Genomic DNA, 26,397 nt, shown 5'->3' on the forward strand with positions numbered 1-26,397 from the left:
TGTGTTTGCAGCCACCGCTTCCGAATTCCGGCAATAACATGCCGGTAATGGACGATCACAGGCATCCGTCTGAAATTGTTTTACAAATGAGCCAACTCAGCCAGCAATAGATCAATTCGGTCGGCAATTTGCCGGCCACTTTCCAGCCTGTCGACGGTAAAAATACACGTAGCGCGATTTATGTGTCGCGAATCGGTTTTATTTCATCGTTGCGGCTTCGTTACAGAGGACAAATCATTGCGCCCGACAATTACTTTTCTGCATCATCCCACAAACGGGATATCGGGGAGGACTAAATTCATTTTTTTGGGAATTTATTTCAAAAAAAAGGTTTAATTTTCCGAGTGATTCGACTATCCAGCCCTCGAAAATTGACGGTCTGCGAGATATCGAAACTCTATTCTACGTGCCAAACTTAACAGACGAAATTTCTCTCGGAACCGAAACTCTCTCGTCATTTCTAATTCCGCTAGCCGCGAAAGTTAAACTTCGAAGCGTCGACGGGCGAGTCGAGTCGAACATACAAGTCAAATATCGGGAATTTAATTTGAACGTTGCTGCCCTTTATTCTCGTCGATCGGGGAACTTGGGCCTCTCGAGAAGCTGGCTTCGATGAATTCATCCAAGTACCACTTTTTTCGGTAGTGCAGGGATTGCATAATTTAATTTTAATCTCAATCGACGGAAATAGTAAAACTTTTCTAGATTAAAATGTCTGTAACTAAACATTATAGCACCCAAGCGAATGTTAAAAGTATTTAGTTTATTTTCGGTGGATACGTCACTTTGTTACACTTTTTGGTAGTTTTACAGTAGGGTTTACATGTTTTCAATTGGTCGACGAACACTTTGCACATAGTATGAGGCTCCTTAACGTGCTTAAAGACAACTTCACCGTCGTACACATACTGATCGAATGGGATGCTCCAGATCATTTGCCATCCATTTCGCTCGCATATTTTCGCACAGTAACTGCAAGCAAGAAACCATTCGAGACACGTTGATCCACTGTACACGATTCAACTCACCTGCTGTTGCAGTGTATGAGGAACAAGGGGTAGCTACAATCGCGCGCCAGGAACCAGCTCTCTCCTACGAGCCTCCTAGCGATTCCCAACCCTTGGAAAGCGGTGTGGACAGCCAAACTGCTCTGTTCGAAGACTTGCCAGCTGCAGTATCGTTCCCAAACGTTGAGTTTCTGCGCTATATAGCTGTAGAACTCGACGATACGTCTGATGGGAGTCGATTCGCATATCCTCGCGAACTCGCAGAGATTCTTTGGTTCCGATGGACCTATCACACTGTTCAGAGCTGCTCCTATGATGCAGTGGTCCCGATCCTCAGCGATGATCGACAGACCCGATCGAACTTGATCGTACATCATCCGTCGCCACGATTCCGGTGCCTCGGTGCCCTTCAAGCCGATATTGTGGATTATAGGCTCACCCTTGTAGTATACCTCGCACATGAAGTCTACCACGTTCTCGTAATCGGGAGGCAAGGCCAAACGGGTGGTGTAAAATGGACTATCCTGGAAGGATGTGGAAGATTTATAGGTGGCCAGCGGTTTCTAATGGAAGTTTGTTTGGGTTTGGCCAGTGTCCTGTTTTCGAGTCGAAAATCGGGATCAACTAATTACCCGAGCAGATGGCGGGCTGTGTAATTTAGCGCTGAAAGTTGAGTGTACAGATAAACACTATGATTCATGTTTTTAGCTGGTGAGCGTTTGTTCGACGCTATCTAATTGACGTTAGTCGCATTACGAAATCTATTGTTTCTGCTGCTGAACTTGAACGACGAGATTACGATAGGTGCTCAGTTTTTATCATGCAATCAGAGACCAGTGAAAACGAAACTTGCGAAACGGTTTAACACTTGGTCGCCGATCAAGTCACGTTCAAGACACGCTCCTCAGACCATACATACACAAGGTGACCCACCAGAAATTCCGATGTGTCGCCATTTCGAGCATCTTTTTATCAACGATTTCGTCAATGATTTAACAATCAACCTCGAAAAAGATCTTGGACTTTCAATAGACCTCGACGTTCAAATTATTAAGATGACAATTAGGTGTTCTGTTTCTGGCGTAGCCTATTATAATTGAATTAATTATGTACACATTCAGACTGAAATTCAATTACGATATCTTGAAAACTGATCTGTGTATCTTGAATATTACAACGAAATGAAATTACTATGCACGGCGCGATCGAAACACTGTCGATAATATGAACTTATTTTTCAAGTTGTCAATAACTCGAATTGGAGGATATTGGAATATTGAAATTTAATATTTACGGATATTTTTAGCCCGAAGTGGGGACATTGCGTGCTACGCGTTTTATTACAGAACGATATAGACACAATTGTCACCGGCATATTTGCAATTTCATTTAGGTTATTTAAACGAGTGACATACGTATATATTTTTTAAATGTTATTGCACGTATATATAACACGTGAACGTAAATATTAACTTACGACGCATTGTGTTTTTAAATTACTCCTCGTAACACGAAAATCAGCTTTTCTATTTCCTATTTTGTGGCAACTCGTGGCGTTCACGAGACATCCGACAGTAGTGGTTATGGTTGATCTCAATCGAATCGCAGACATTTCGTTTCGTTTCGTCCCTTATCAACGAAACAACATTTTTCTTCGCAGCATTACATTTCACGATTTATTTCCAGTTTGTTGGAAAACGGTTGAAACAGATATATGTACTCTGAGAACTCCTATTCGTATGAAACAAACGTTTTAATTCGTTTATTCTATAGCTGTCTCAAACATGCGGGAGAAGAATGATAGTAGGTAGTTTTTGGATGTCCGAGTGAATATATCTGCGAATTGTATTGACAATGATTTATTTTATTACGATATTCAATTGATGTACAATACCGCGTCGGTTAACAGGAAAGAACTCTGGGCATGTGTTTCACTTGCAGATTTTAATTAATGGATAAATCAAAATAGTAATAATAATTGTGAGAATGTTTGTTGCTCTGTTAACGCATGAAATTCGACATGAATTGAAATTGAAATAAAAGTTACAGATGACACCTCGCGCATCGCAGTATGATTGAAATTATTTACAACAGAAACTATTGAGGCACGCGAAGATCAAGGAACCTCGCTGCGTCGCGTCGCCGTCGGCGGGGCGATGGGAAACGGACAAGAATAACGAGAATGCGGAGGCGTGCGTGCATTAATTACGGTCTTTTATTCTCATTTCATTCGATACACCGAAAGATTGCAATTTATCGGCGCAACAATGCCCGGCATTATTAATATCCATTAATCAGTCGGACTCCGGTTGCTGACGCGCGGAAACCAGGCGAGCATGGACGGGAATCGTTGGTCCGTCGCGTGGGATAGGAACGAGGAAAGGGAACGGAACAATACGTCCTGATGAACTGCGGGGAAAATATGGAAGTATATTCTGGATCTCGGTTTCGCGTCGGATCGATGCCACTCGAAATGAAAAATTCCGTGCCGTCGATGGAAAAGTTGCCATAAAAAAACAAGTGGATACATACACACACACACACACACACACACACACACACACACACACACATAGACGGTGCAAAATAAAACTCGCAGGAGAATTGATTTCCCTTTGACACGTTCAAGTGCGTCTCGTAACGGAGAAAAAAAGATCGGTATCGTCGGAGTTGCTGTAATTCGATTGATAGTTATAACTGTAGTTATAACTGTGATAGTTATAAAGAATTGTTATAACTGTTTCGACTTGTACTTTCCATTTATTATACAATAAAATATATACTCTACAAAGAATCCTGTACATAATACGACACTTCTATCGAAGCAAGCTAACGTGCTTTTGCCTCGACGAAGCCAAACTTTTCACCCTCGTTTTTGCCGGCTTGTTTCGCGAATCCCTGGAAGTTTTTAAAGAATCCATCGTAACCGCGACCAGCCTCGCGACCTTTGGATTCCCTCACGGCTTGGGAGTTCTTCGCTGTTTCCTCCTTGCGGTGTTCGGCTTCATCGATGCTCGAGCCCTTTTTGCCACCCTTCTTAAACGAGCCCTCCGTGGCAACGTGTTTTTCATTGTACCGGCCGTGTTTCTTGGAATGTCCACCTTGATCATCGTTATCGTAGAAGTCGTGGTCTTTCTTGTGCTCGTCCTTGTGATAAACGTTATGAAATCCAAGGGCTTTGCGGTGCACGCCATCGCGTCTATTGTTCTCGTGGACTGTTCCTGCCTTCTCTTTAGCCTGATCTTCTTTGTGATTCGAATCGTTATCTTGTTCGGTGTGTGTCTTCCTTTTTCCTTCAGACTCGTTGTACTCGGTCTTCTTCTTGTACTTTTGATCGTCACCCTTCTGCCTCTTTTCGTAAGAAATCACTCTCTGGAGTATTTCTCGACCTTCCTCAACTGGTGATTCGTTCTTCGTGGATATCTGTTGGTAGCGATATGAAACAATGTAATAAATTGGGATCCCGATTGTCTAGATTCGAGTCTTATCTTACCTGTTGAGTAGCTCTTCTCTGATCAGACTCTTTTAACGGTTTAATGCTAGGTGCATTCTTCGGGACCTTCGACTCCGCGTATTTCAGTTCCATGTGATCGACTCCAGGCGGTTTGACGCCTGTGTAGTGAGCTGGTAGCATCTCCGCATCCGGTTCCAAGGGCAGCATGACGAACTGCGTCACGCGAGGCGCCTTTATAGGGATCAGCTTCCTCTGATAGTTGGACTCTGGGGAAAACTGTTCGGAGGATGTGGCCCTGAAAGCTTGTCTTGGGTCGTTGACTACCGGGACGTTGAATCCTGAATTGGTAACGTAGACGATGGTCTGACTCGCCGAGTGCACACAAATGCAGAGGACCGTGTAAACAGCGTGCCATCCTCTCTCAGAGATTCTCATTTTCCCGATCTAGTATTTCAATCCACTTTGTCCTAATCTCAGAATTCGAGAGAGCCTTCTATCTTATTGGATCAAAATAATATAATAACATTTTCGGATTAAAGGTTTGAAGTATCAAGTTGTTAAGCACTTGATTAATCTAACCTGTAGACATGCAGAGGTAAACAACGATGCGGAACTATCTTTCCTGGCTGACAGCTTCGCGAAAACGTGTTCAGATGTACTGTAATCACGGCGCCATAAGCCCACGACTTTTATATTGTCGCGCTGGCTGGTCCAGCGGTTCGACGCGATCACCTCTCGCCCAGGACTGCATTATGGATCTGGAAGGGTAGACAGCGAGATCTATCGCTTGAATTAATGGTGAAATTTTCACGTCAACTCGACATATTGTATTACATATTCGACCATAGACGAATTGGCTGTGAAAGAGTAATAATATATTTAGAGTTTATAAAAGGTAGTCTTCTTAAAACACGCTTGGATCGAGACTAATAAAAACGAACACGAGTCATTCCCAAAAATTTGTGTTAGTATTGACGGGTGTTCGGCTTTCTGGCGAGTTACGCAAATCCCCATTCGAAAGAACACCTGACAAGTAGAACAATGTCGTCAATAACACCGCGTACTTGAATTATGGAGCTCGACCGTGGAATGCCAGGTTCCACTCTATGATCCCTTATTCATTTCGACGAATCACGTCCTCGTGTGTATATATATAAAGCAACGCTGGCGATTAATAAACACGCCAGTGTAGATTCCAATCTAACAGCGAGAAATGACACGCCCAAGCTCTCCCACACGCGAGTTTCAAGGAATTCACGTCATGTTTTCGTGGTTTGTGGTGTGCGTATTGTTTTCTTTTGGACGAAACGATGCGGCGCCGACTAGGACGGAGACTATGACCAAGATGAGCGCTATGGACCTCGAGGGCTCGTCCAGTGGATACGTGTACAACCAGCAACAGGGTCTTCCGGTCTACTACGTGCAATACACCAATCATGGAAGCGGACGTTACTATCATGCACCAGAGTCCGTGCGGTACGTTGTCGATCCTGTTGTACCTGTTGCTCACGCTGCTTCTGCTGCTCCTGCATCGTTTCTGCGCCCCTATGAATCTGCGGAAGATGTTCCGCAAACTGGCAAGCAGGTTCATCAAGAAACAGCTAATTACGGCCGCCAGCGATCACCTCATCGCTTGGATGTGCCCGTCAAAGAGCCACGCGCCCCGTACTACGTTTCCGAAAAGACTCCAGAAGAAGCGAAGGAAGCCTTTCGTCTTCGATTCCACGAAGAGGATGGTATACATAACGGTGTCGAGGTCGAGCAAGATGACGAAAATGACAGCGAGGATGAAGAGGAAGATCAAGTTGACGAGTACAACGAGGACAGCAACGACGAGGAGATTTATGATGACAACGATCGTTCAGTGGGGACGAATTTTGGTGGTGGTTACGGTGCCAAGAGTGTAGGTGGAAGTTCTTCCTCTGAAGCTAGTGGTAGTCGGAAGCATAGCGGTGAAGAGTACTCTCAGCGTGGCGAGAAAGGGCGTGAGAGTTACGAGAAGAATAAAGAGGTTAGCAAAGGCGAACACGGTGCTCATGATAGCGAAAATCAGAAGGGTAGGTTTATAATTTATTAAATTTTGTATACTCAATAATTATAATTGAATAACCGATGGGAAATTTGTAGGGTACTACAGCAGCAAAGGTGAGCGTGACAAGGGACACGTCGACGAAGCAGAGAACCATGGTTCCCACGAAGAAGCAGAGAAAGCTGAAGACGGTAGTGACTACGGACATTTCTCGTACAACAAGAAGGGGCACAAAACCAACGGTTTTCACAATGTATATCGCAAAGATGAGTACAAGAAGGAGACAGATTTCTACGATGATGACCACAAGAAAGGTCACTTTGATAAATACGAGAATTTCCACGAAGGTTACGAAGCAGTCCAAGGTGGCTTCAAGAAAGGCGGCCATCGCTCTTCGGAGAACGAGCATCAGGATCGCGGTAAGAAAGGATACTTCAACAAAGGACATCAACGGTATCAAGATCAAGGTCACGAGGCTGAAAAAGGCGAGAGATCGTACCACGCGAATCATGCGAATTATAGTGCCGAAGAAGGTTCGAAATCTGCTAAAGTACAAAAGTCTCGAAAAGATTCTGGTCGTTAATTAGTGTTACAAGTGATTGCAGTTTGATCTGTTGTTGTTTTATATTTATTGTATTCTATGCCACGGAATAAAAAAGTTTTAATAATTATATCTTTCAAATAAAATTACAATACCTTGTACTTCTGTATAGCTGAAAATTTCTTCACGAGAAGTAACAGGTTTGTTAGGAAACAAAGATACGCTTCTTTTGTTTTCTATTATTATGTAAATTAGAAGAACGTGTCACGGTAGAGTAATCGTGTTATTGCGTAAAGGCAAGTTGTAGCCGGATGCTGTTTTTTTAATCCTAACCTCAATTTCTTTTACTAAATCCATCCATCTACTACTTAACATATCGGTATTGCAATAACAATACTCCTGCGACACCATCGAGTGAGATAACTGTCCTGGAAAGCGTTACTGGCCTAATTTTTTTGTATATTCAAGTGCAACGTAGCATGTCCAGCGTAAAAACGTGAGGGTATTGAACTATTACAAGAATCACGGCTTAGAAGTCAACGACTTATCAAACGCCAGAGATATATTGCCAAATTGAAGTTTCATAATAGCGTACGAATCATATTTTCTGTCGATTCAAACTGCAAGCAAAGTCACGAAGGAAGGACAACTACACATATCCTTATCGGTAAAAATGAGTCTCAAAAATACGTTTATTTCGATTGAATACAAAGATCAACGTAGCACAACGTTCAACAGACATAACAATGAGCGTCAACAATCCTAATGCCCCTTTTTGAATCCCCACGACTTGTGGTCCTCGTGTCCGCCTTTCTTGCCGTGTTTGGAATGATGATGATGATGCTCGTCGTGTCCACCCTCGCCCTTGTGGCCCTTGTGATCGTGATGATGATGACCCTTCTCATAGTGTCCCTTCTTTCCGTAATGATCTTCGTGCTCGCCGTGCTCGTGATGTCCTTTCTTGAAGTGTCCACCCTTCTTGTGACCGTGCTCGTGATGATGACCACCGTGATCCTCGTGGTGTCCCGAGTCGTGGTGCTCGTCGAAGAACTCCTTGTCCTTTTTAAACTCGTCCAGCTTGTGGACCTCGTGGTGCCCATGGGTCTTGTGCCCTTTACCGTAGTGCCCCTCTTCGTGGAATTTGTGTCCCTTCTCGCCCTTCTCGCCCTTGTGATGCTCGCCATAATAGCCATCGTCGTGATGATGACTCTTCTTGTGGTCCTCCTCCTCCTCGAAGTGACCCTTGTGGTCGTCTTTGTCGTGATGGCCCTTCTCGCCCTTCTCGTGGTGGTGCTCGGACTTGTAGCCTTTGTCGCCTTCGAATCAATTTATTATGTTATTCGGCATGAAATTTAAGAGAGATCTTGCACAGAGACGATCTAATGCACTGGTAAAATGTTAATAATTATTTGCTCTCGACTTATCCTAATTCATCACCTTTTTCTCCGTGATGGTGGTGGTGATCGGAATGGTGCTCCTCACCGCCGCCCTTCTCGTGATGGTGGCCGCTCGCAGCCGTTTCTAGATCATCGTGACCCTTGCCGATCTCACGGCCAGCTATCAAACACTGACAGACGATATACGCGGACAACAGGCAGATCGCGAGGCGGGACATCGTGACAGCTGTGGCAGTCTACGCGAATTGGTCCAGTTGGTACCGCAACGTCCAGCTCCGGCGCTGCTTTCGGTATGATTAATCCGGTGACCACGCTGGGATTATATATCGAACGGGGAATAATCGAAATTAAGGAAGCAGCCTGCTCTTTCCTGGCCCGTCGACGTTGCGAAAGTAACGTCTCCTTAACCCGCTTAATCCCGTCGTAACGTCGATTTCAGCCGATCCAGGCGCCGTCAATCGAAACCGTTATGCAACCCCGATCGAAATGGCACGGCTGACACTGCTCTATCGGTGTGTAAACAATCGACTCTTTCTTCTAGGGGTTTTGCGCGATTGTGCGTCGTTACGTGACGATTCGTGCGACTCGATGTCGAGATATCAAGATGTAATTCTTGGATTTATTTCGGAAACTTCGTTGACCATTTTCGTTTATGTGTACAAGATCGATAAAAGCTACATAGCTTTTTAATATTCGCGTTAAAATCATCGTTTCCCGTTTGCTCACATTTTTTTTAACATGTCTTTGAATTATTCTCTGGACACGAGAAAAAGTGATCAATGTTCGCAGTGGATACATATGTCTATATATATATATCATACATATGTCTAATCGCAATAAACTCGATTTTATATCTATTTATCTTTTTTGTGGTAAACGAAAAAGTGCTTCGGCCGCAGCAATCGCTCAGCTTCGAGCTGCTTCCACTGCAAAGGATCAAATTGGTTTTTCTTGAAACGACAGTTTCCAGTCCGCTTGATATATTTTCCATCTGTTGTCTAATTGTAAGTGAAATCTAGCTCGATATCTGTAAACGTTTTTTTCTCATTCGATGAATTTCCAAAATTTTTTAGACAATGTTCTATTTGTCGACACGAATATTTAAAAATTAGTTAGCTCCGTATAAAGTTTAACACTCGTAGAATGCTACGAAGTAACGTCATCGAATCCCATTTTAGTTAATCCCAAAATACATTAATATCCGATATCCCTTACTTGTCAGAATCTTATCGAAGAGAATAGAAACTTTTGGATAGAAACAAGAGACGTCAAGGTTTAATTAAGAACGACAGCTAGAAACGTGGTTTCACAAAGTATAATCGGTGAACGGTGAGAACACTATTTCCATACTAATCGCTGCCAGTTCGTTTTGTAATATTCCTTGGACCGTACTCTATCGGTTACAAATTGATCGACTTTTTGTCAGGTGTCGATTCATCGACTGATTGTCTCTGTACTTTCTACCTGCAAAATAACGTTAACCGAGTTTACAGATAATTACAACATGAAAAACTCTTCGTTCCGGATTGAAACGAGTCTACCCTATGGTCGATATGTATGTAATATATGTATTAGGTGGATAACCCCTGAAAAAAATTCCTAGATAACGATGAGAATTTTTAGCTGTCACACTGTCAGTCAAGATTCCTGTCACACATGCTAGCGGTCGTTTCTATAAAAAAATTCATCGCAAGGATAGGTCTGTATTTCGCCGTAAACATCACTCGAGGCCAACCTTCGTAGCACCCTCCAGAGGCTGATCGCCCGTTCAACCCCTGAAACGAACGTCACCGCTCGATCAAGAGCAGTCATGGTACGATGTGGGGCAGAAGCCGTTGGACGTTTACGAAATAAGGATCCAGCGCACTAGAAGCGAGTAGCTGTTGGAAGGAACGAAAGCGATTACGTATAAAACGCTGGTTTGACGGCTGGTATATAAGCTTAGCGATAAAGCAACGTGATCATAGTCGATAGGACTCGTCGGTCGAACAAGGCACCAACATGGCGAAAAGTCTGTGGCTCTGCCTGAGTCTAGCCGCGATCTTTGCGGTTACCCTGACCACAGCCAGGGAGGCGAGGGAAAAAAGGGACCTCTTGATGGCCGCCAGCCACCATGGTCACCACCACGAAGAGGGTGGCGGTCACGAACATCATGGCCACCATCACGAGGAACACGGCGAGAAGGGTGACAAGGGCTACAAGAACTATCATCACCACGACAAGGGCGAGCACGGTCACCACGGCAAGGATCACCACGAGGGCCATCACGGCGAGCATGGTGGGCACAAGAAGGGCCATCACGACGAGCACGACGAGCACGGCGAACACCACGAGCACGAGCACGGTCATAAGGGCGAGAAGTTCGGGCACAAGAAAGGTCACAAGAAGGGCGAGAAAACTCATGGTTATCATCACAAAGCCCACAAAGACGAGTACCACAAGGAACACAAGTTCTACGATGATTTCCACAAAGGTGGACACCACGAGAAGCACGGAAATCATCATGGACACCACGAAAGCAAGGAAGGCCACCACAAGAAGGGTGGACACCATCACTCGGGACATCACGAGGATCATCATGGGAAGAAGGGTCACTACGACAAGGGACACTACGACGAGGATCACAAAGGATACCATGGAAAACATGGACACGACGACCACCACTCGCATCACGAGGACTATGGAAAAAAGGAGGAACATCATGGGGGAAAGAAGCATGGATATTCGAGCGGCGATGGACATCATGGTCGTTGAAAGATGTCACGGATATGCCGATATTTTATTACTTTTGTTGTCTCATTTGTTTTTTATCTTGTCGTTGATTAATTTTAGGCACTGCAAAGAAATTTCTCATGTCTGATATTTTCGTTTTTAACGATTAAAGTGAATGCCACAATTTTAACTTTGATCGTATTTAATGCTACCTACATCTTCCAAAAACTAAACATAACGAAGCATGAAAGAATTTTTGCCAAAGAACGTTAATAAAATTGGTGTCGCCCAATCGAATTTCAAGAAAAAGATTTTGATGGCAAAACGTTAAATCCTGTAACACGCGGCGAACGTGTTCACCGCCTTAGCCAGAAATGGAACCAACCCCTCTCCCTTCACAGACGTTTCCAGAGCATTAGCAACGTTTTGCACGTTTTTCTTAACCGCAGCTGACGAGGTACAGAAATGCCACAGGTGAAAGACATATAAAAGTTGGATCTTCGCATATCCGCATCATATTGGCTTGGCCAGCTATTACGCTTGTTGTAATATCCAGAGTTCGCCACTTACCTTGTCGAACAGAGGCCAAACTATTACCGGAAGGTCGTTCACGAACGAATTTTCTACGCTGGCTGCTTAGCGGAACTATGACTACGTAAATACTGCGAATACGTGTTATCGATTCATAAGTAAATAGAATCCATACTATCTGGCTTTGTGGTCACATACAAAAATCGTGTTGTAATAAATTCGATACAAGGTCGAACAGGACACACGTCGATAGAAATTATTTTCAACGTTTTTGTGTCGTCCATCCTCCGCAAAAGCGATGCCCACGCGATACCATACATCATGTGTACTTTACACATAACCGTGTACCTATATTATATATACTGTTCCAATCAGCAGGGGCGGAATCACCGAACCATAGATACACATTGCGCCCCCTTTGGAGGCGGGAACGCGGCCAGCGGAAAATTAAAGGAAACCGATATGTTTGCCGTACGTGGAGTTTCACCAGTCATGATACTCCTGGCGATTTTGGCGCCTAGCAGCTTCACGACGAGCATAAATTACGAGGATCTGGAAACAGAGGCTACCTCTGGTTTCCATCATTACCAGGAGGGCGGCAACGAGGATCGTCGCTCGGGTCACAAAGGTAAATACGGAGATGGCAACGACGTGGGCTACAACAGCCACCACGACTTCCAAGAAAATAGCAAAGGCCATCGCGACTTGAACCGTCACCACGAAAGCATCTTCCGAAACGATGACGAGAACGAGCATCGCGGTCACGACGATGGTTTCTACGACCAGCATCGCGAGAGCGAAGAGGGTGAAAATGGTGACTCCTTTTACAAAGAAGGTCACTATAAGAAAGGATACAACATTCACGGTCACCACGAAGTGGAGAATATCGACGAGATCAAGAAACACGAAGAATTCCACGACGAGGACTACGAATCTGACTTTGACGAGTACGATGGCGGACATTATTACGATTATATGTATGGGAACGGCGGATCTCATGGGGAAGGACGTTACGATCTTGGTAGTTACGATGGTGACTATGAGAAGAAAGGTTACCACGACAATGGGTATGGTCTCAGTGGTTATAAGGGATACAATGGAGTCGATGGTCACGAGGATTATTATCAGAACGATTATCATCAGGGGAACACGGATGCGTCCGGTGGGAGGAAGTGATGGGAGTACGGGTTAGACCATTAGTTGTTATTAAGCAGACTTGATATATGTACTAGTATTTCTTGTTTGCATTCGTGAAATGCAGTCTGGCAAAGCATGGTAGCCGATGAAAGTAAATTCAAAGCGAACGTTTGAAATATCCCACGTGATGCGAACCGATGTTTACTGTGAACTCAGAATTTAAATGCGATCGAATGATTAATACAATAAAGACGATTTCGGAGCAGAAATTTTGTAAAATATTCAATTATTCAATAATGGAGTCTTTACATTCCACTCGTCGCGGTATTAAGCTCCCGCGAAAATTATTATTATCGAAAATAGATTTTAATACGGCAGAAATTCCGTCTAAACCACCGTTGAAATTACATCGCTAGGCTACTATAAATTCCTTTACTTATTAATAAATTCTCCTACCCCATTTGTCCATCAAGTACTATTAATCGCATCGATGCATGAAACATGTCCCTAACGCAATTTACATCCCAGCAGACCGCCACGCGCCGAACCACGGTTTACCAAATTTTTAGTAAAATTATATTCGTAGAATATATTCGGCGAATTTAAATGAACTAAAACGCAAAAAACCAATGTGCGCGAATAAAATGAATATTTACACCTTCGTTGGTACGTATCGGTTATATTGAACATCCTTTTGCTGTTCGGCGGAGCTACGGAAAAAGGGAGCGAAATAATGAAAAAAAAATATACTATCCAGGTGTTTTTGCGCAGGAACGATTGAAATTCGAACGAGTCTGCATAAAATCAACAATTAAATCCGACCAATTTTCAGTTCAGGTAAACACGCTCATTGGGGCGAAATGCGTGCATACTTTCTCGCCGTTCATCAAAGCCACGAAAAAGAGGACAGAATAATAAAAACGGCGTACATGTGTTTTAGGTCGTTGGTTGAAATTAAAATGCATCATAATAAATTTTTACGTTCCGCTTAACGGGGAGGACCGGCCGTATAAGCGAGCAACCTCTCGAGTCCTTTGAAAAGAGCAGTTCCATGCATGTACAACGCACACGCGGACGAGTATTCTACTTGCGGTGAACATCCGCACGCACATTTCTCCCTTTTACCATTTTCTTCTCACACGCGTCCGCTGTTTTCTCTTTATCACGTGCATGTTCCACAACGAGCAAATGGTGAGTAGCGATGGAACTAATACCGCAACGACGACATTGGTACCCGAAAATAAATAATACGAGGGATGATATTTTAAAACAATCTACATATTTCGTTATCTCGTGTTCCAATTCTTTATTTTGTAGACATTGTTGAACCTAGAAATACTTACTAAATTAATGACACATTGTTTTTATGTTTGAAATTTCCAAATCATCGATACAATCCGATACTTGTGCATCGAATTGCTCGAATATCATCAATACGTACCGCATCAGCTTCATCGCTGGCGACAGCTCGCGCATTCAAACGCGTTCGTCGTAGCGTAGGCGCGGGTTTGATTAACGATTCCACCCTCGGCAAATGAAATTGCCGTGACCATTTGTGGGTCTATCCAGCCAGGATTCCGGTGCACCGGACACGAATTAACGAACCTTTATACGCTTCTTTCATAGGCAGAGCGAGGGGAAGGGTGGATGTTGCAGCCAGTCGCGATCACGGTTATTCTCGACCGGAGATTGCGTACAAGCGAGCGGATCTACTTGAAATTCCTTGGCGTGTGACAATTCCGACACGCCACTCCGAAACACCGTGGCCATTGTTCCATTCCGTGATGCACGTACGCGTGACTGGCTTAATTAATCTAATTGGAGTGGTCGCGCGACTGGCAAAAGAAAAGAAGGATCTCGACGTTCGCCTGTCTCTACAGAGAGTGCTGGAAGAAGCGTACACGTGCGGTGCGCCGTGTTGAAGAGGCAACGAGCATCCGTGGCTCTTTCAGCGTGGCTTTGAACGATCGTGTGATAATCCTGTCGTTCCCATTAATGAGAACACTCGAATCATTGACATCGATGCGTTTCGGCATCGATGGCGTGATAGGAACAACCAGGGAAAATTAACCGGGCTCTGACGTTTCCGAACGGGAAGCTCGTCGGCTTAGGGGGTGACGGGGGTAGATCCTCATCGCGCTTCGTTTTTGGAGAATACGATATTAATGGTTTACGAGTGGAGCACGGTTGCGTTCGGTGTTCAAGTATCGAAATACTTGTCGAGTTAGCCCAATTACCGTGGATCCACTACGGCATGAATTCACGGAAGAAAAGATAGAGCTAGGGAGGATACAATTATGTGGAGGATGTGTAATAGACATGTCCAATTTGTAAAAAAACAAGTCGTTAGATTGAAAAACCTATGAAAATGAACTATCTCCGTTTCATACATTTTTTAAACGTTTCTTGCACATACTTCGAATTTATCTTTGGGCGAATGACCAAATATGGTGTCTTCGATTTACGAGAGCAACTGAAAGGATCTAGATAATTAAATTTTCTATTCCGAATACGTCGTAGAGTGATCTAAACCTAGAAATGCTACTTATAATCGGAAGTATTCTACCCGATCAGTAATTGATCAAACTTTAATGTTTCCGTTTGCGACACACGGTTGTAGCCGTGTTCCTTGTGCAGTATTTAGCATCAAGGTTCTCGAGGAACTCGAATTAGCAAAGCTTCTTGCCCAAAGCTGCGCTACTCTGACTTATTAATTTCGCAGATATCGCGGGGACGTCGCGAATGTTTTAATGAAATCGAGTCGCGAACGAAGCTGCTAATAGAGTTTACACAGCCGCACAAGTTGAAGGCAGCGAGGACTTAGTATGCGAGGCAAGGACAATGGGGAGCGTTTAAATTAAAGGGAACGTGTAAATTTCGGCTGTGACGGACGAAAAGGCGCGTCGAGAATACGAAAATATGTATAGCACATTCTACGTTTCAACGCTGTCGCTTTGTTCTAGACGAAATTTAAAGCAGAGCTGGAAAACTTATCTGTCTTTAAGGATCGTCTGAAATAAGACATAACGCGTCACTTTAAAACACTGAAGAAGATAATGAATAAATGATGGAATTTATTTAGTCTTCAAGAAAATGCTTCTTATGCTAATCGTACGTAACGATCATTCCAAGCAACTTGCCGAGTGAACTAAATTCTAACAAAGTAGTTAGAATAACATAATTCTCAGCGATTATCATAGAAATTATTCTATTCAGAAATTCTGCCTGGAAGGGGGCGAGAATTTCCAGAATCTGCAACGTCATTGAAACATACATATCGAGAGTAAAGTAAAGAGCAGGAGCGATAGAAGTCGCTCGCTAAAGGGAATACGCGTTATTGGCTAAAAGTAAACGAGCAGCGTAGTTGCAGTTTCCCAGTGGAAATTGCACGATAAGACCGCGTAAGAAAGCCTTTGATGATATAAGCTCGATGGATTAAATGCTCGGACTCAGCTTACATTGTTTGCACGGTTGCATTCGAGTATTATTTGGAAATACAGGCTAAGAAGGAATACGCGAGTCGGCGTCGTATAATTGCATAATTGAAAACGAAATATTCGTTTAGCCACGCAATGGAACCGCGGTCGTACAGGTGATACAGGATTCGCTGGGTGGACATCGTGTATCAAATCGTCTTTTCATCTCACCTATTTGTACCTATTCAGGAGACGAGAAATCTCAGGCGATAATATCACATGGAACTGCGGATCTGAATCTTCGATTCACAGCGCTACAACGAGCTCACCCCATTGTTCACGCATTGACAGGTATTGCGTCTCATATTGTTTAGCTCTTCCACAAACTTTTTATTCAGACAGACTTGTTGAATTGCGTTAACAACAAAAAATTACAACCGCTAGCATTCATTTGATTCCACAGTTCTCGAACATTTCCATCCAGTCGCAAACACTCGGATTACATACACGTCGACAACATATTTTCGTTTGGTTCGATTAAAAGCGCATTGGTACGTTCGATTGGTACGCATGGAAATCGCGTGCGCGATTTTTTTTTGTTGCACTCGATTGCTCGTCCAATTTCGTCGAACACGTTGTTTTTTGTTCTCGTCATTACGTAGACTCTTCGAGCGAGCATCGCGCCGAGGCACGGCGCGGCGCGGCGTCGGCGTCGTGCAAATGCGAGTACGTGTTCCTGATGCGTTCCATCCGCTACCCGATGTAAATAAAACCCTCCAAGGTGTGGGATTATACGCCAGGCAGACAGGCGGATAGGTAAACAGAAAGAAACGCGATCGAAACGCCAGTGTAAACGGTACGGTTATTAATACGCGTGCGGGATCAAGGAAAATTGATAAACTGACGAGATGCGCGCGACGATTGCGGAAGGCACTTGTGCAGTAGCGTGATGCAACCTGGAATTCGCTGATAACATGTTTTGTAATCTGATACGATGATTTGGAAAAAATGAAATCGATCATTGTGTAAATTATGGATGTAAAACGTACGACTATCTAACAACGAACGCGATTAAAAACCACTTTTCCATCTTCGTAGATGTGAATTCTAAACCAACAGATAGAAAGTATACATTGCATCGTTTGCAACGTAATGGAATAATATAATTATAAACAGTCGTCCCCAGAAAATCCTCCGAGCATCTGTTATTTATCTGCAAATTGAACCGCGTTAAATCGCAGTACGCGTTTCCATCGAACAGCGCATTAATATCCGAAAATCAATTGAATCGGCAACGCGACCGATTAAACTCTATCACTGGCGTATCACTAACTTTTTCGGTACGTGATTAAAATCGTGTATGTATACGTATAATGCGTTACATCGTTCGCGCTTCTGTGGATGTTTGTTCATGTTTGTTGTGCGTGAGTCGGTTTGGAACCGCCATTGACGGCAGATATTATATTTTGAAAGAATTGCTCGCGAAATGTACTTGTACAATGTCTGGTATAATATATCGGTTCGACGATGCATTAATTTGCCTTCGCTTTGGAAAATCTTAAAACTGACAGCCGTGAAATATTTGAGACGCTAAACGCGAATGTGTGTAAATGATGCTCCGTCGGGCGGAAACCTCCTAAAAAATGTATGCATTGCTTCGGCAAAGTTGCTCGTTCGAAGAATCTCTTACAACTTCACAAAGAATAAACTTCACAATAAAAGCAGGGGGTCACGTGAAAAATGTCATACGTCGCTTTTGAAAGGTTTCGACGAAACAACTTCACACGCATTTTATTTAAAGCTAGGTTCGCCTTAGGCTTCGTCTGCGTTGATATCAGCTCAACACTTTGCGCTCCATTGACGCGGTTATCCCAACATACGTAACATGTTCCACAATACTATTCGAGTTTCGATTGTGGCAACAAAAACAGAGTTATGTACATTAGAAAATAGTAAATAAATGTTTTTTCTATTTTCAGTTTTTATTTATTTCTATATTTTCTACACGTTATAAAAGGTTGATTATTCTTTGATTGTACAATATTTTCTACTTACTTACCCTTACGGATTTATTTATACGAATAGATTCAACAGAACCTTTATATAAAAGTATCAATTTATTATCGTTTAATAGCGGAGCAATATCGATACAATTCTAATTCGCTTTAACGCGAGAAGGCACTGTCTCGACACACGGATTCACAGCGTTAAAGTATACTCGAGTCATACATAATTATAACTAATTGTAGCATCTTCAAGATAAAAGTTGATCGGGACCGTCTCACAAAAGCAAATCAGTCTTGAGCATTTATCCTTCAATTCTTGTGCCCTTTGTCGTACCCAAACTTCTTCCCAGCCTGATGATCACCCTTTTTCCCGTAAGCTTGATGATGGCTGTAATGATCGTCGTGCCCGTGTTTCCCATGATGTCCCTTGTGATGAGCATCGATGTGACCCTTGTCGTGGTGTCCTTTCTTGCCCTTGTGATCCTCGTGATAGCCAGAGTGTTGATGTCCACCCTTCTTATGCTCGCCCTCCTTCTTCTCGTGGTGCCCGTGGAAGTCACCGTGCTTCTTATGGTGGCCGCCTTTGTGGTAGTCGTCGTAGAACTTGTGCTCCTTGTGGTACTCGTCCTTGTGGAATTTGTTGTGGTAGCCCTTGGTCTTGTGGCCCTTCTTGTGACCCTTTTTCTCACCGAATTTGCCACCTTTGTGGCCCTTCTCGCCCTCGTGGTGCTCGCCGTACTTTTCGTGCTCGTCGTGATGAGCTTTCTTGTGGCCCCCGTGTTCCTCGTGGTGGCCCGCGTGGTGCTCCTTGTCGTGCTCACCCTTGTCGTTCTTATCGTGATGGTGATGACTCTTGTACCCTTTCTCGCCCTTGGCCTCGTGCTCTTCGTGGTGATCGGCGTGATGACTTTGCCCGCCGCTGGACTCGTGATGATGACCCTTGTGACCAGAAGCCGCGGGCACCAGGTCGCTTTTAGGCTCCTGATCGCTCGTACTCGAATCCGAAGTCGCCGAGGACTCGCCTTCCGCTATCTGAGCATCGCGACGAGGGCGATAAGCGTTTAGTTCTCGCGCGTGACAAGTCTGCAGCAGAAGCAGCAGACACGAAGCAACTGTGACAAGGTACGAGACTCGTCGCAGCATCTCGATCTGGTCTCGATGCGATCATCGAACTGATCACCGACCGACGCCGCGGGTGATACTTAAATATCCACGGTTCGATTATGTCCGTCACGGGGCTTCCCATCGTTTCCGCAGACTTCAACTTTCATCCGTGAGACCGCAAGCCTTCCGTCGCCATCGTTGTCGTAAGTGGGGCGGACCTGTTCACACTTTCTCGCGCTTGTAATGAAAATGATACGCTGTTTTTGGCGGGATTCGAGCAAAAAACTCGAAACTCGTTAGGTATGTCGAAAGAAATTCACATCATAGACGACGTAACAGTGCGAATCGAATTGTCGATAAACTGTCCAATATCGATTCTAATCCTATTAGTCGCGACATAAATTCGTTTCGTCTTCCCCGCGACTCGTAAATGCCACGATATTTATAACGTCATAAGCTGAAATCAATTTTATTGGAATTCTACAGGCTCTCGCGGAACATACATCACCGTTCGATGACCACCGTTCGTTTCTCGGATCGTTTCGCTAACTGCTTACCTATCCGTTCCGTTTATGCTGACCATTTTATGCGTCTTTGCAAAATCTTGGAGCAATTCAATATCTTTAAGACATTACCTTTGAAACTGTGCGCAACGCAGCAGTTATCTCGGCGCAGGAACATCTTGATCGTCGGTTATTTTACTGGGACCTAAGATAGCAAAAGTTCATCTGTAAAAAAGTTTGTACCCACGAATGACAAGAAAGATCAACTCCAATCTGTTAATTGACGATCGGTAAATTATTCAATGCTACACTGGCTAACGAATCGAGTCCAGCTCGTCCGGGACGTCGATCGTTCGGGCTCATTAGCATTCCCACCGAGTGTCCGGAAATAACCAGACAGCGATTGGGAAGGAAGGGGTGTATCCGTGAACTCGATACAAAATCATCGACCTTTCTTTCGAAGCTACTTATTCCGCGGGTCGCAGCGCCGTCCTCGAATCTCCATTGCAAATCAGGAGAGCCGAATTCGCAGTTTGAAACGGTGATCGATAGATTCGAGCTCTTTACGACCTTATTTGGCAGGCTCTTCGGCTAGAGATTGGCTCCTCCGGCGTTGGCGCTGCATAATCAAGATAAAGATTGGTTACTGCAACGGCGTTCCATCGGGCTCCTTTAGACAGGGAGAAAACTGGATACCAGAGGCTCTGCCAACTTCGATTTGGACTCGGCATCGTCGTAACGGAGATTAGATTAGGTGGCGTTCCCTTTGGACCTTCAAGATGGAGAGATTGCTTTGTAAGCAGATCCAAGGACGCCGCCGCGCCGCGCGCCGGTTCGCATCTGGCGCGGGCGTGGAGTATCCGCTCCTTCGTTTGGTAAAGAAGAGGCCACCACCGACTATTAAATTAAGCTTTCGACTGTCCCACGATAACTCGAAAACATTTCAATCAAGTGCTATAGCGATCTCGTGCTCTGGTTATTTCTTTTTTATCGTCCAATGAAACGCGATTTTATTTTCTATCCTCTGACTCGACCGCTGGTTTCATTCCGAAACGCTTTTCTATGGAATGTAGTATCTTAGGTATTGAGAATTTTGTAAACTGGTGACGATTATGAAAGTAGATAGGAAGAAACAAATTATTCTCGAATGTAACATTTGTCACACGCAAGGACAAGTTAGACCGCCAGCGCATTAAAATCTTTCCGTGAAACGCAACGGTGACCAGCGTTATCGTACCCCGACGAATCCTCTGTCGTTTCAAATTTTCATTTCCAGGGAACGAACTTTTTCTTTTTTCACGGTTCTCCGCAACGACGTCAGATTCGAATACCTCTTTTACAGATTTGCTTAATTACAGCAAGCTCCGTGTCGCTCGCCAACGTGGCGAGGCAACGCCGCGAGACGGGTTCGGGGGTGTGCAATCAGTTGATGGCAACGAACCCCGACCCTCTGTCGTCCTCTCGCCGGAACTGCTTCGCATTCAAGGCTAACGCCTCGTCAACTGGCCACGTTTCCGCTCTTTTACCTCTTCTTTCCCTCCCCGAATCATCCCTTTAGCTCTGCGAATAAAATCGACGAACAACGAAGGGCTAACCTCTTAAAACGATAATGAAATTGTTTTCTAATTTGAATCCAGTTAATTCTCCGTCGTGTGAATTATTTCTCTCCTTGGATTTATTATAGTTTTTGTATTTGTACATCCACGGAGTAACGAAGAATTTCGCCTATTTTCAGAATATCATATTATTCTCTCGTACATAATATACACCCCCGTCGTGCACCTACACCCACTGGTCTTTCAAGCTATCGGCGTACCGCTCGGTCGCAAAATGGCAACGGTAACACTTATGGGTAACGGCCCTAATTATAGTTTGCTCTGATAGTTTCGAGAACACTGGCCCATAAATTAGAGTCCCTTTGGTCATTTCGCGTGAGTTTACGATGCGTCAATTGCCACTGAGAGCGATACGACTGAACTGTTCCCCAGAGATAGGTGACTGATATTGCGCTCCTGACGCTAGAACCATGAATGTGGAAATGATCACTCTTTGATTAAAGACGTCTATCAAACTGTTAAACGTTTGTTTTTTTCTTCATAGTTTTATTCTAAAATAATACAGACGTGTATACGTTAGATAGGTAGATTCACTTACGATGATACACTCGGGAATACAATTAATTAATCGTTTGATATCCGAGAAGAACCGTCGGACAAGTTGTATGAATTTCGTATAATGGTCGGGCGACACACATCCCAGCCAAGTGTTGTTCGCGAATCCGACGAATGTCGTATCAAACGAGAGGCCTCGATGACAGCGGAAATCATCCTTTGTCACGCGCAGCGTTTAACAATAATTATCTAGAGCAATTAACGAACCGATTCCATGTCCGTGGGCGTCACGAAAGTTTCCTCGTTATAAATAATTGCAAAATTTACCACGAATTTCCGCGTTCGGGGCGTCAAGCGCTGCACGTCCGCCGCAACTAGTCTGATGCGATGGTCGCGTGACTGAGCGTACTTTTTAACAAACACCCCCGGCGAGTTCTTCGTCGGTCGAGCAGGCCTACGCTAACGACGTCCCAGGGCTCTGCAACTACGTCCAATCCAAGACGAGCTGACAGGATTTTAGCGCTACCGTTAGGTGTGTCTGTTGGGGGAGCAGTTTGGTCTACAACTTTCATGGAGTGGACTTTTTTTTAGTGTAATTACTTCAAGTTCTAGGTACAGATGGGGAACATTGTTGCCTATGAAACATGAGAGTAATAATGACACTGATATTATGGTATTGAAACAACTGGCAGAAAAGAATTAAGTTAGGCAGCTTTCTGATTGTCGGTACCTGAGGTGTTGCAACACAATTTTTACTTTATTCGTTATGCAATCGCATGGAAATCAATATTTCGTTTTTAATAGCTGAAGCTTTCGGAACAGACAGTTTTTCGGGCTTGCAAATATCAGAATCGTACAGCTTGGTTATTAGTTACAATGACGTTCGAAACGAAACCAGGGCTCATGTTTCGAGAACAATTCCAACATCAAAATTGACATTTGATCCTCTCCAATTAAACTTACGTGACGGACGTGGAAATAGACATACTACATACTTTTTGCGAAAAAAATCGACTACCCGTCATCTCTTTTTCCTTCATCGTTCCAGTTCTTAAATGACGTAACAAGAACATGTTTTCCGATTAATTTTTTGCGCGCGCTGACCGCCTACTATCTACTGGGATTAAATTAATTACCACGCGTCGACCATGGATAGACAATGCTAATTTAACGAGCTACGATAGACGGTAGATTCGGATAATTAATTGCAATTTTGATCGATTCATCGACGCGATACACTTGTAGAATATCATTGATTTCCGCAACAACAACGAGCTACCTTTAAGCAGCATTTAAATTGCACACCGCATTCGTTGTGTAATAAATGCGTTGTATATTTGTAACGATTGATGTAACGGTTGGCCGTCCATGGGTGAACGACCGTGACAACACACCAATCACAATTCCATTAAAAGACATAAACAATCGACATTATTATTATTAACGATTGTTCTCGTGACTGTTCATTTTTAACGGATTTATCTTTAATTGTGTCGGTTGCATCGAGACAAAAATATGCGGCGATCTAATAAAAGTTGTACTCGATATTAACGCTAACTTCAGTTGGTCGGTTTATACGATTACATTTTTACCGAAACATTACTCGACATCGAACATGAACGTAGAAAACTTTCCTCGACACCCTACGCGGAGACTGTTTGAGTAAAATGGCTGACAATTCGAGGCCAATCCAGCCGGCAAGGATTAATAGTAATGGTTTCCCTGGTTTCCATGTTCGTCGCCGTAGTTCCTCGAGTAGGAGCTGTGGGTTTCGTAAGAACCGTCGTTTCCTTCTCCATCCGCATAGCTTTCACCATGACCGTAACTCGAGGATTCTGGTCCATGATCCGTATAGTGAGCATAGCTGCCGTGATCACTGGCTTCGACTTGTTCATTGCCCTGATCGTCATGGTCCCCCTCGTCAGCTGTGTAGCGAGTATCGACGATGGTACCTGGGACAAATTTATAATTCTATTCCTAAACGAGCATAAAACATCGCCTTACGGTAATCGGCTTAAGCCTGTCGAATATTTTTACAGTAATCAATGTACGTACAAAAGTTATTAACAGGATATCGTTTAACTGAAAAATAATTAGTAGAATGGCCGGATATGCCGTTAAAATTAATACGGAACGAGCACGTAAGTAAATGCGTTCGGTTAATATCATTATCCTGACGTTGCAGTTTTATTGTCGATCGATGGCAAAGTTTGCCGAGGTAAACACGCGATGGGTGTAGATTGATTAGAAAGTTAAAAGCGAAAGAAATAAAAGTTAAAAGGCATCAACGTGGTTGGTCTTCGGACAATAACCAATAACCGAGCAAAATAATGCAAGTTAATTCACTGGTAACCAAGATTGAAAAAACGACGAAATATTTCCGTAGAATTAAAATGGAAGGAGCCAATCGAAACTCGAATAACATTTTCTCTCGTAGAAAGAATAATTGCAATTGGTCGCGAGTTTTCGTCCAGTCGAGCCAAAAGCTCCGATACGCTTGGGTGAATTAAAATCGCACAAAGTCAAGATTAAAAGATACGCCAAAATGTTTTCGTTCAATCTACATAAAAGGATCCCGCTGAAACTTGATTAAAATTATCTTTCATACCAAGGAAAAATGCAATCGGCCACGATCCTCATCCAGCCACACACGGATACCGTCAAGTTACGTTCAATTAAAAATTCATGTTTGCCGAGTTCGCAAATTAGCTAGGAACGGCGTTTCTTGGGTTCCCTTGTTCGCGATGGTTGCCGTGCAATTACGTACTTTACATTGTACAATTTCGCTCTACCTGCACCCTCGTGATCACCGCTTTTCCTGGAACGAGAGCCAGCATCGTCGTGGTGGCTACTTTTCTTGTCGCCATGCTCTCCGCCGTAGGCAGCGTACTTCTCGAATGCGTACTTGTCGCCATCCTGCTTGTGGAAAGTGTCGAGGATCTTATAGCCGTGATTGCCCTTGTTGTAGGTTGCCGTCATGTAACCCTTCTCGCCCTCGGCGTCGCTGCCGTACGTCTTATAGTATCCTCCCTCGTCTGATTTCCCTAAAACCACCGTGATATTCGTCCTCGTTATCGCTTATGACACCGCCAACCCTCGCGAATACTCCAGACAGAGAGAGGCTTAAGGCTCTCACCTAATCCTTTTCGCGAACTGTCTTGCCAGTCGTTTTCACACTCTCTACTTTGCTGGAAGAATTATATCGCAGTGAAAATAGCGTTGTAGAAATTTCAGGGATTACCTTTCAAAAAGGAGATACTGTTTTCTTAGAAAACAGGATTCTCAAACAAGTAACGTTCAAAAAGTACACTTTCCGACTTTTCGAATCCAGCTCGATGAACATTTGTAAGATTCATCGGACATTGGTATTATTAGCGAATCTTTAGTTTATTTGCATTTAATTTTCTCGATGGAAAAACCAAAAGAGAGGACCGTTTCTCTAAATTGAATAATAGGAAACGTATTCAATCGAATAAACGTTGCCCAGAATCAAATTCATTCCGCGTTGACAATCAAAAACATTCTCATGTTAGCTGCATCGTTATTGATATTACTGGGAGCGAAATGTATTATCAGGGAAATCTTATCATCGCGCAACGCATCAAAATTTATACGATCATCGGAAAGCCATTCTCGTTGTTTATTTTATTGTTTTCCGAACGTAAATAAACCGCCAAGTTAATCAGTTAATGGGAATCCAGTAATTACTTAAACAGAATCGATTATTATACGTATAGCTTTGGAACTTGCACGCGCATATTTCGAAATTCAGGGATTATTTGAATCGTAAATTATATGCTGTTTACGATTACGGTAAACTTGGAACAATTTTTACTGGAAGGTAGAAATGAAGTTTCTCGGAATTCTTATTTTACCAACACAGCCAATTAGTACCAGTTCTCGACAAAGAGACATAAACAACTTACCAGAGACATTTTTCACGTGCTTTTTGGGAGCACGATCCTTTCCTGGCGCGTTTCCTGCGCCAAGGAGATCCTCGACTTCCGTAGCAATGGTAAAAGTTAATGGTGCCGCTTCTCGAACGTCCCGACGAATCGACTCGACGCTGACGACGCCGACGTCATCGATAGCCGCAGTCCAACCGCGACACGCGAAAATAGTAAGCAGGAGAGGTCCTCGCCACATATCGTCGACGATCCGGATTCACCGATATCGGTATCGATCGTTTGTGTGCTAATCACGAGCAAAGGCAGCTTTATTCGCCTCCTCCCACTCAACTCTGTCTACGAATTTTCTTCGCGGCAGAAGGGATACCGATGCAAATCACGGAGACTGAACAAATTTCGCAACAACTTGGAGCTGTCGAGTTATTGAGATGTCACGATCGCTTCTGGAATTAGGGCAGTCAGAAGTAGCAAAATCGAGGTTGTCTTAGGATTCGGTTGCGACGATGAAACTGATATTAGACCCGTGGGACAGGGGTGTTTA

The 26,397-nt window shown here is 43.8% G+C and overlaps 8 protein-coding genes across 8 annotated transcripts; 3 read left to right on the plus strand and 5 right to left on the minus strand.

Moving 5' to 3' along the window:
• Positions 1-756: 756 nt before the first annotated feature.
• Positions 757-2,619, minus strand: LOC128885560 (uncharacterized). The gene is made up of 3 exons (XM_054139659.1): positions 2,485-2,619; positions 1,029-1,531; positions 757-972 (listed from the first exon to the last, which is right to left on the minus strand). Exons 1-3 carry the CDS (start codon positions 2,617-2,619, stop codon positions 759-761), a joined length of 852 nt encoding a protein of 283 aa, XP_053995634.1. The 3' UTR covers positions 757-758.
• A 1,143-nt stretch (positions 2,620-3,762) lies between these two features.
• On the minus strand, positions 3,763-5,120 carry LOC128885313 (uncharacterized). Its single transcript, XM_054139300.1, has 3 exons — positions 5,041-5,120; positions 4,501-4,954; positions 3,763-4,430 (listed from the first exon to the last, which is right to left on the minus strand). The coding sequence occupies exons 2-3, from the start codon at positions 4,894-4,896 to the stop codon at positions 3,837-3,839; spliced, it is 990 nt and encodes a 329-aa protein (XP_053995275.1). The 5' UTR covers positions 4,897-4,954; positions 5,041-5,120; the 3' UTR covers positions 3,763-3,836.
• Positions 5,121-5,620: 500 nt separating this feature from the next.
• Positions 5,621-7,161, plus strand: LOC128885308 (uncharacterized protein DDB_G0283697-like). Its single transcript, XM_054139288.1, has 2 exons — positions 5,621-6,518; positions 6,589-7,161. The coding sequence occupies exons 1-2, from the start codon at positions 5,675-5,677 to the stop codon at positions 7,071-7,073; spliced, it is 1,329 nt and encodes a 442-aa protein (XP_053995263.1). The 5' UTR covers positions 5,621-5,674; the 3' UTR covers positions 7,074-7,161.
• A 555-nt stretch (positions 7,162-7,716) lies between these two features.
• LOC128885321 (histidine-rich glycoprotein-like) lies at positions 7,717-8,943 on the minus strand. The gene is made up of 2 exons (XM_054139308.1): positions 8,469-8,943; positions 7,717-8,347 (listed from the first exon to the last, which is right to left on the minus strand). The coding sequence occupies exons 1-2, from the start codon at positions 8,644-8,646 to the stop codon at positions 7,794-7,796; spliced, it is 732 nt and encodes a 243-aa protein (XP_053995283.1). The 5' UTR covers positions 8,647-8,943; the 3' UTR covers positions 7,717-7,793.
• Positions 8,944-10,410: 1,467 nt separating this feature from the next.
• On the plus strand, positions 10,411-11,250 carry LOC128885318 (histidine-rich glycoprotein-like). Its single transcript, XM_054139306.1, has one exon. The coding sequence runs from the start codon at positions 10,430-10,432 to the stop codon at positions 11,180-11,182; it is 753 nt and encodes a 250-aa protein (XP_053995281.1). The 5' UTR covers positions 10,411-10,429; the 3' UTR covers positions 11,183-11,250.
• Positions 11,251-12,163: 913 nt separating this feature from the next.
• Positions 12,164-12,847, plus strand: LOC128885561 (histidine-rich glycoprotein-like). The gene has a single exon (XM_054139660.1). The coding sequence runs from the start codon at positions 12,164-12,166 to the stop codon at positions 12,845-12,847; it is 684 nt and encodes a 227-aa protein (XP_053995635.1).
• Positions 12,848-18,257: 5,410 nt separating this feature from the next.
• LOC128885316 (histidine-rich glycoprotein-like) lies at positions 18,258-19,378 on the minus strand. Its single transcript, XM_054139304.1, has one exon. It carries the CDS (start codon positions 19,371-19,373, stop codon positions 18,540-18,542), a length of 834 nt encoding a protein of 277 aa, XP_053995279.1. The 5' UTR covers positions 19,374-19,378; the 3' UTR covers positions 18,258-18,539.
• A 3,931-nt stretch (positions 19,379-23,309) lies between these two features.
• On the minus strand, positions 23,310-26,149 carry LOC128885322 (uncharacterized). The gene is made up of 3 exons (XM_054139309.1): positions 25,875-26,149; positions 24,741-24,992; positions 23,310-23,900 (listed from the first exon to the last, which is right to left on the minus strand). Exons 1-3 carry the CDS (start codon positions 26,092-26,094, stop codon positions 23,653-23,655), a joined length of 720 nt encoding a protein of 239 aa, XP_053995284.1. The 5' UTR covers positions 26,095-26,149; the 3' UTR covers positions 23,310-23,652.
• Between the last annotated feature and the right edge of the window lie 248 nt (positions 26,150-26,397).

The sequence above is a fragment of the Hylaeus anthracinus genome, unplaced genomic scaffold, assembly GCF_026225885.1.
Source record: "Hylaeus anthracinus isolate JK02 unplaced genomic scaffold, UHH_iyHylAnth1.0_haploid 11981, whole genome shotgun sequence".
NCBI lineage: Eukaryota > Metazoa > Arthropoda > Insecta > Hymenoptera > Colletidae > Hylaeus > Hylaeus anthracinus.

What these genes read in the sequence shown, in the direction of transcription:
- LOC128885308 (XM_054139288.1), top strand. Translation starts at nt 5,675, where the DNA reads ATGACACGCCCAAGCTCTCCCACACGCGAGTTTCAAGGAATTCACGTC. An exon ending in TGATAGCGAAAATCAGAAGG is followed by an intron (nt 6,519 to 6,588) that starts GTAGGTTTATAA and finishes GGAAATTTGTAG; the next exon opens with GGTACTACAGCAGCAAAGGT.
- LOC128885313 (XM_054139300.1), bottom strand. Translation starts at nt 4,896, where the DNA reads ATGAGAATCTCTGAGAGAGGATGGCACGCTGTTTACACGGTCCTCTGC. An exon ending in AGAGAAGAGCTACTCAACAG is followed by an intron (nt 4,431 to 4,500) that starts GTAAGATAAGAC and finishes CGCTACCAACAG; the next exon opens with ATATCCACGAAGAACGAATC.
- LOC128885318 (XM_054139306.1), top strand. Translation starts at nt 10,430, where the DNA reads ATGGCGAAAAGTCTGTGGCTCTGCCTGAGTCTAGCCGCGATCTTTGCG.
- LOC128885322 (XM_054139309.1), bottom strand. Translation starts at nt 26,094, where the DNA reads ATGTGGCGAGGACCTCTCCTGCTTACTATTTTCGCGTGTCGCGGTTGG. An exon ending in GCACGTGAAAAATGTCTCTG is followed by an intron (nt 24,993 to 25,874) that starts GTAAGTTGTTTA and finishes CGGTGGTTTTAG; the next exon opens with GGAAATCAGACGAGGGAGGA. An exon ending in CGGTGATCACGAGGGTGCAG is followed by an intron (nt 23,901 to 24,740) that starts GTAGAGCGAAAT and finishes AATTTGTCCCAG; the next exon opens with GTACCATCGTCGATACTCGC.
- LOC128885561 (XM_054139660.1), top strand. Translation starts at nt 12,164, where the DNA reads ATGATACTCCTGGCGATTTTGGCGCCTAGCAGCTTCACGACGAGCATA.
- LOC128885316 (XM_054139304.1), bottom strand. Translation starts at nt 19,373, where the DNA reads ATGCTGCGACGAGTCTCGTACCTTGTCACAGTTGCTTCGTGTCTGCTG.
- LOC128885560 (XM_054139659.1), bottom strand. Translation starts at nt 2,619, where the DNA reads ATGTCTGCGATTCGATTGAGATCAACCATAACCACTACTGTCGGATGT. An exon ending in ATTTAAAAACACAATGCGTC is followed by an intron (nt 1,532 to 2,484) that starts GTAAGTTAATAT and finishes ACATCCTTCCAG; the next exon opens with GATAGTCCATTTTACACCAC. An exon ending in CTCATACACTGCAACAGCAG is followed by an intron (nt 973 to 1,028) that starts GTGAGTTGAATC and finishes TCTTGCTTGCAG; the next exon opens with TTACTGTGCGAAAATATGCG.
- LOC128885321 (XM_054139308.1), bottom strand. Translation starts at nt 8,646, where the DNA reads ATGTCCCGCCTCGCGATCTGCCTGTTGTCCGCGTATATCGTCTGTCAG. An exon ending in CCACCATCACGGAGAAAAAG is followed by an intron (nt 8,348 to 8,468) that starts GTGATGAATTAG and finishes ATTGATTCGAAG; the next exon opens with GCGACAAAGGCTACAAGTCC.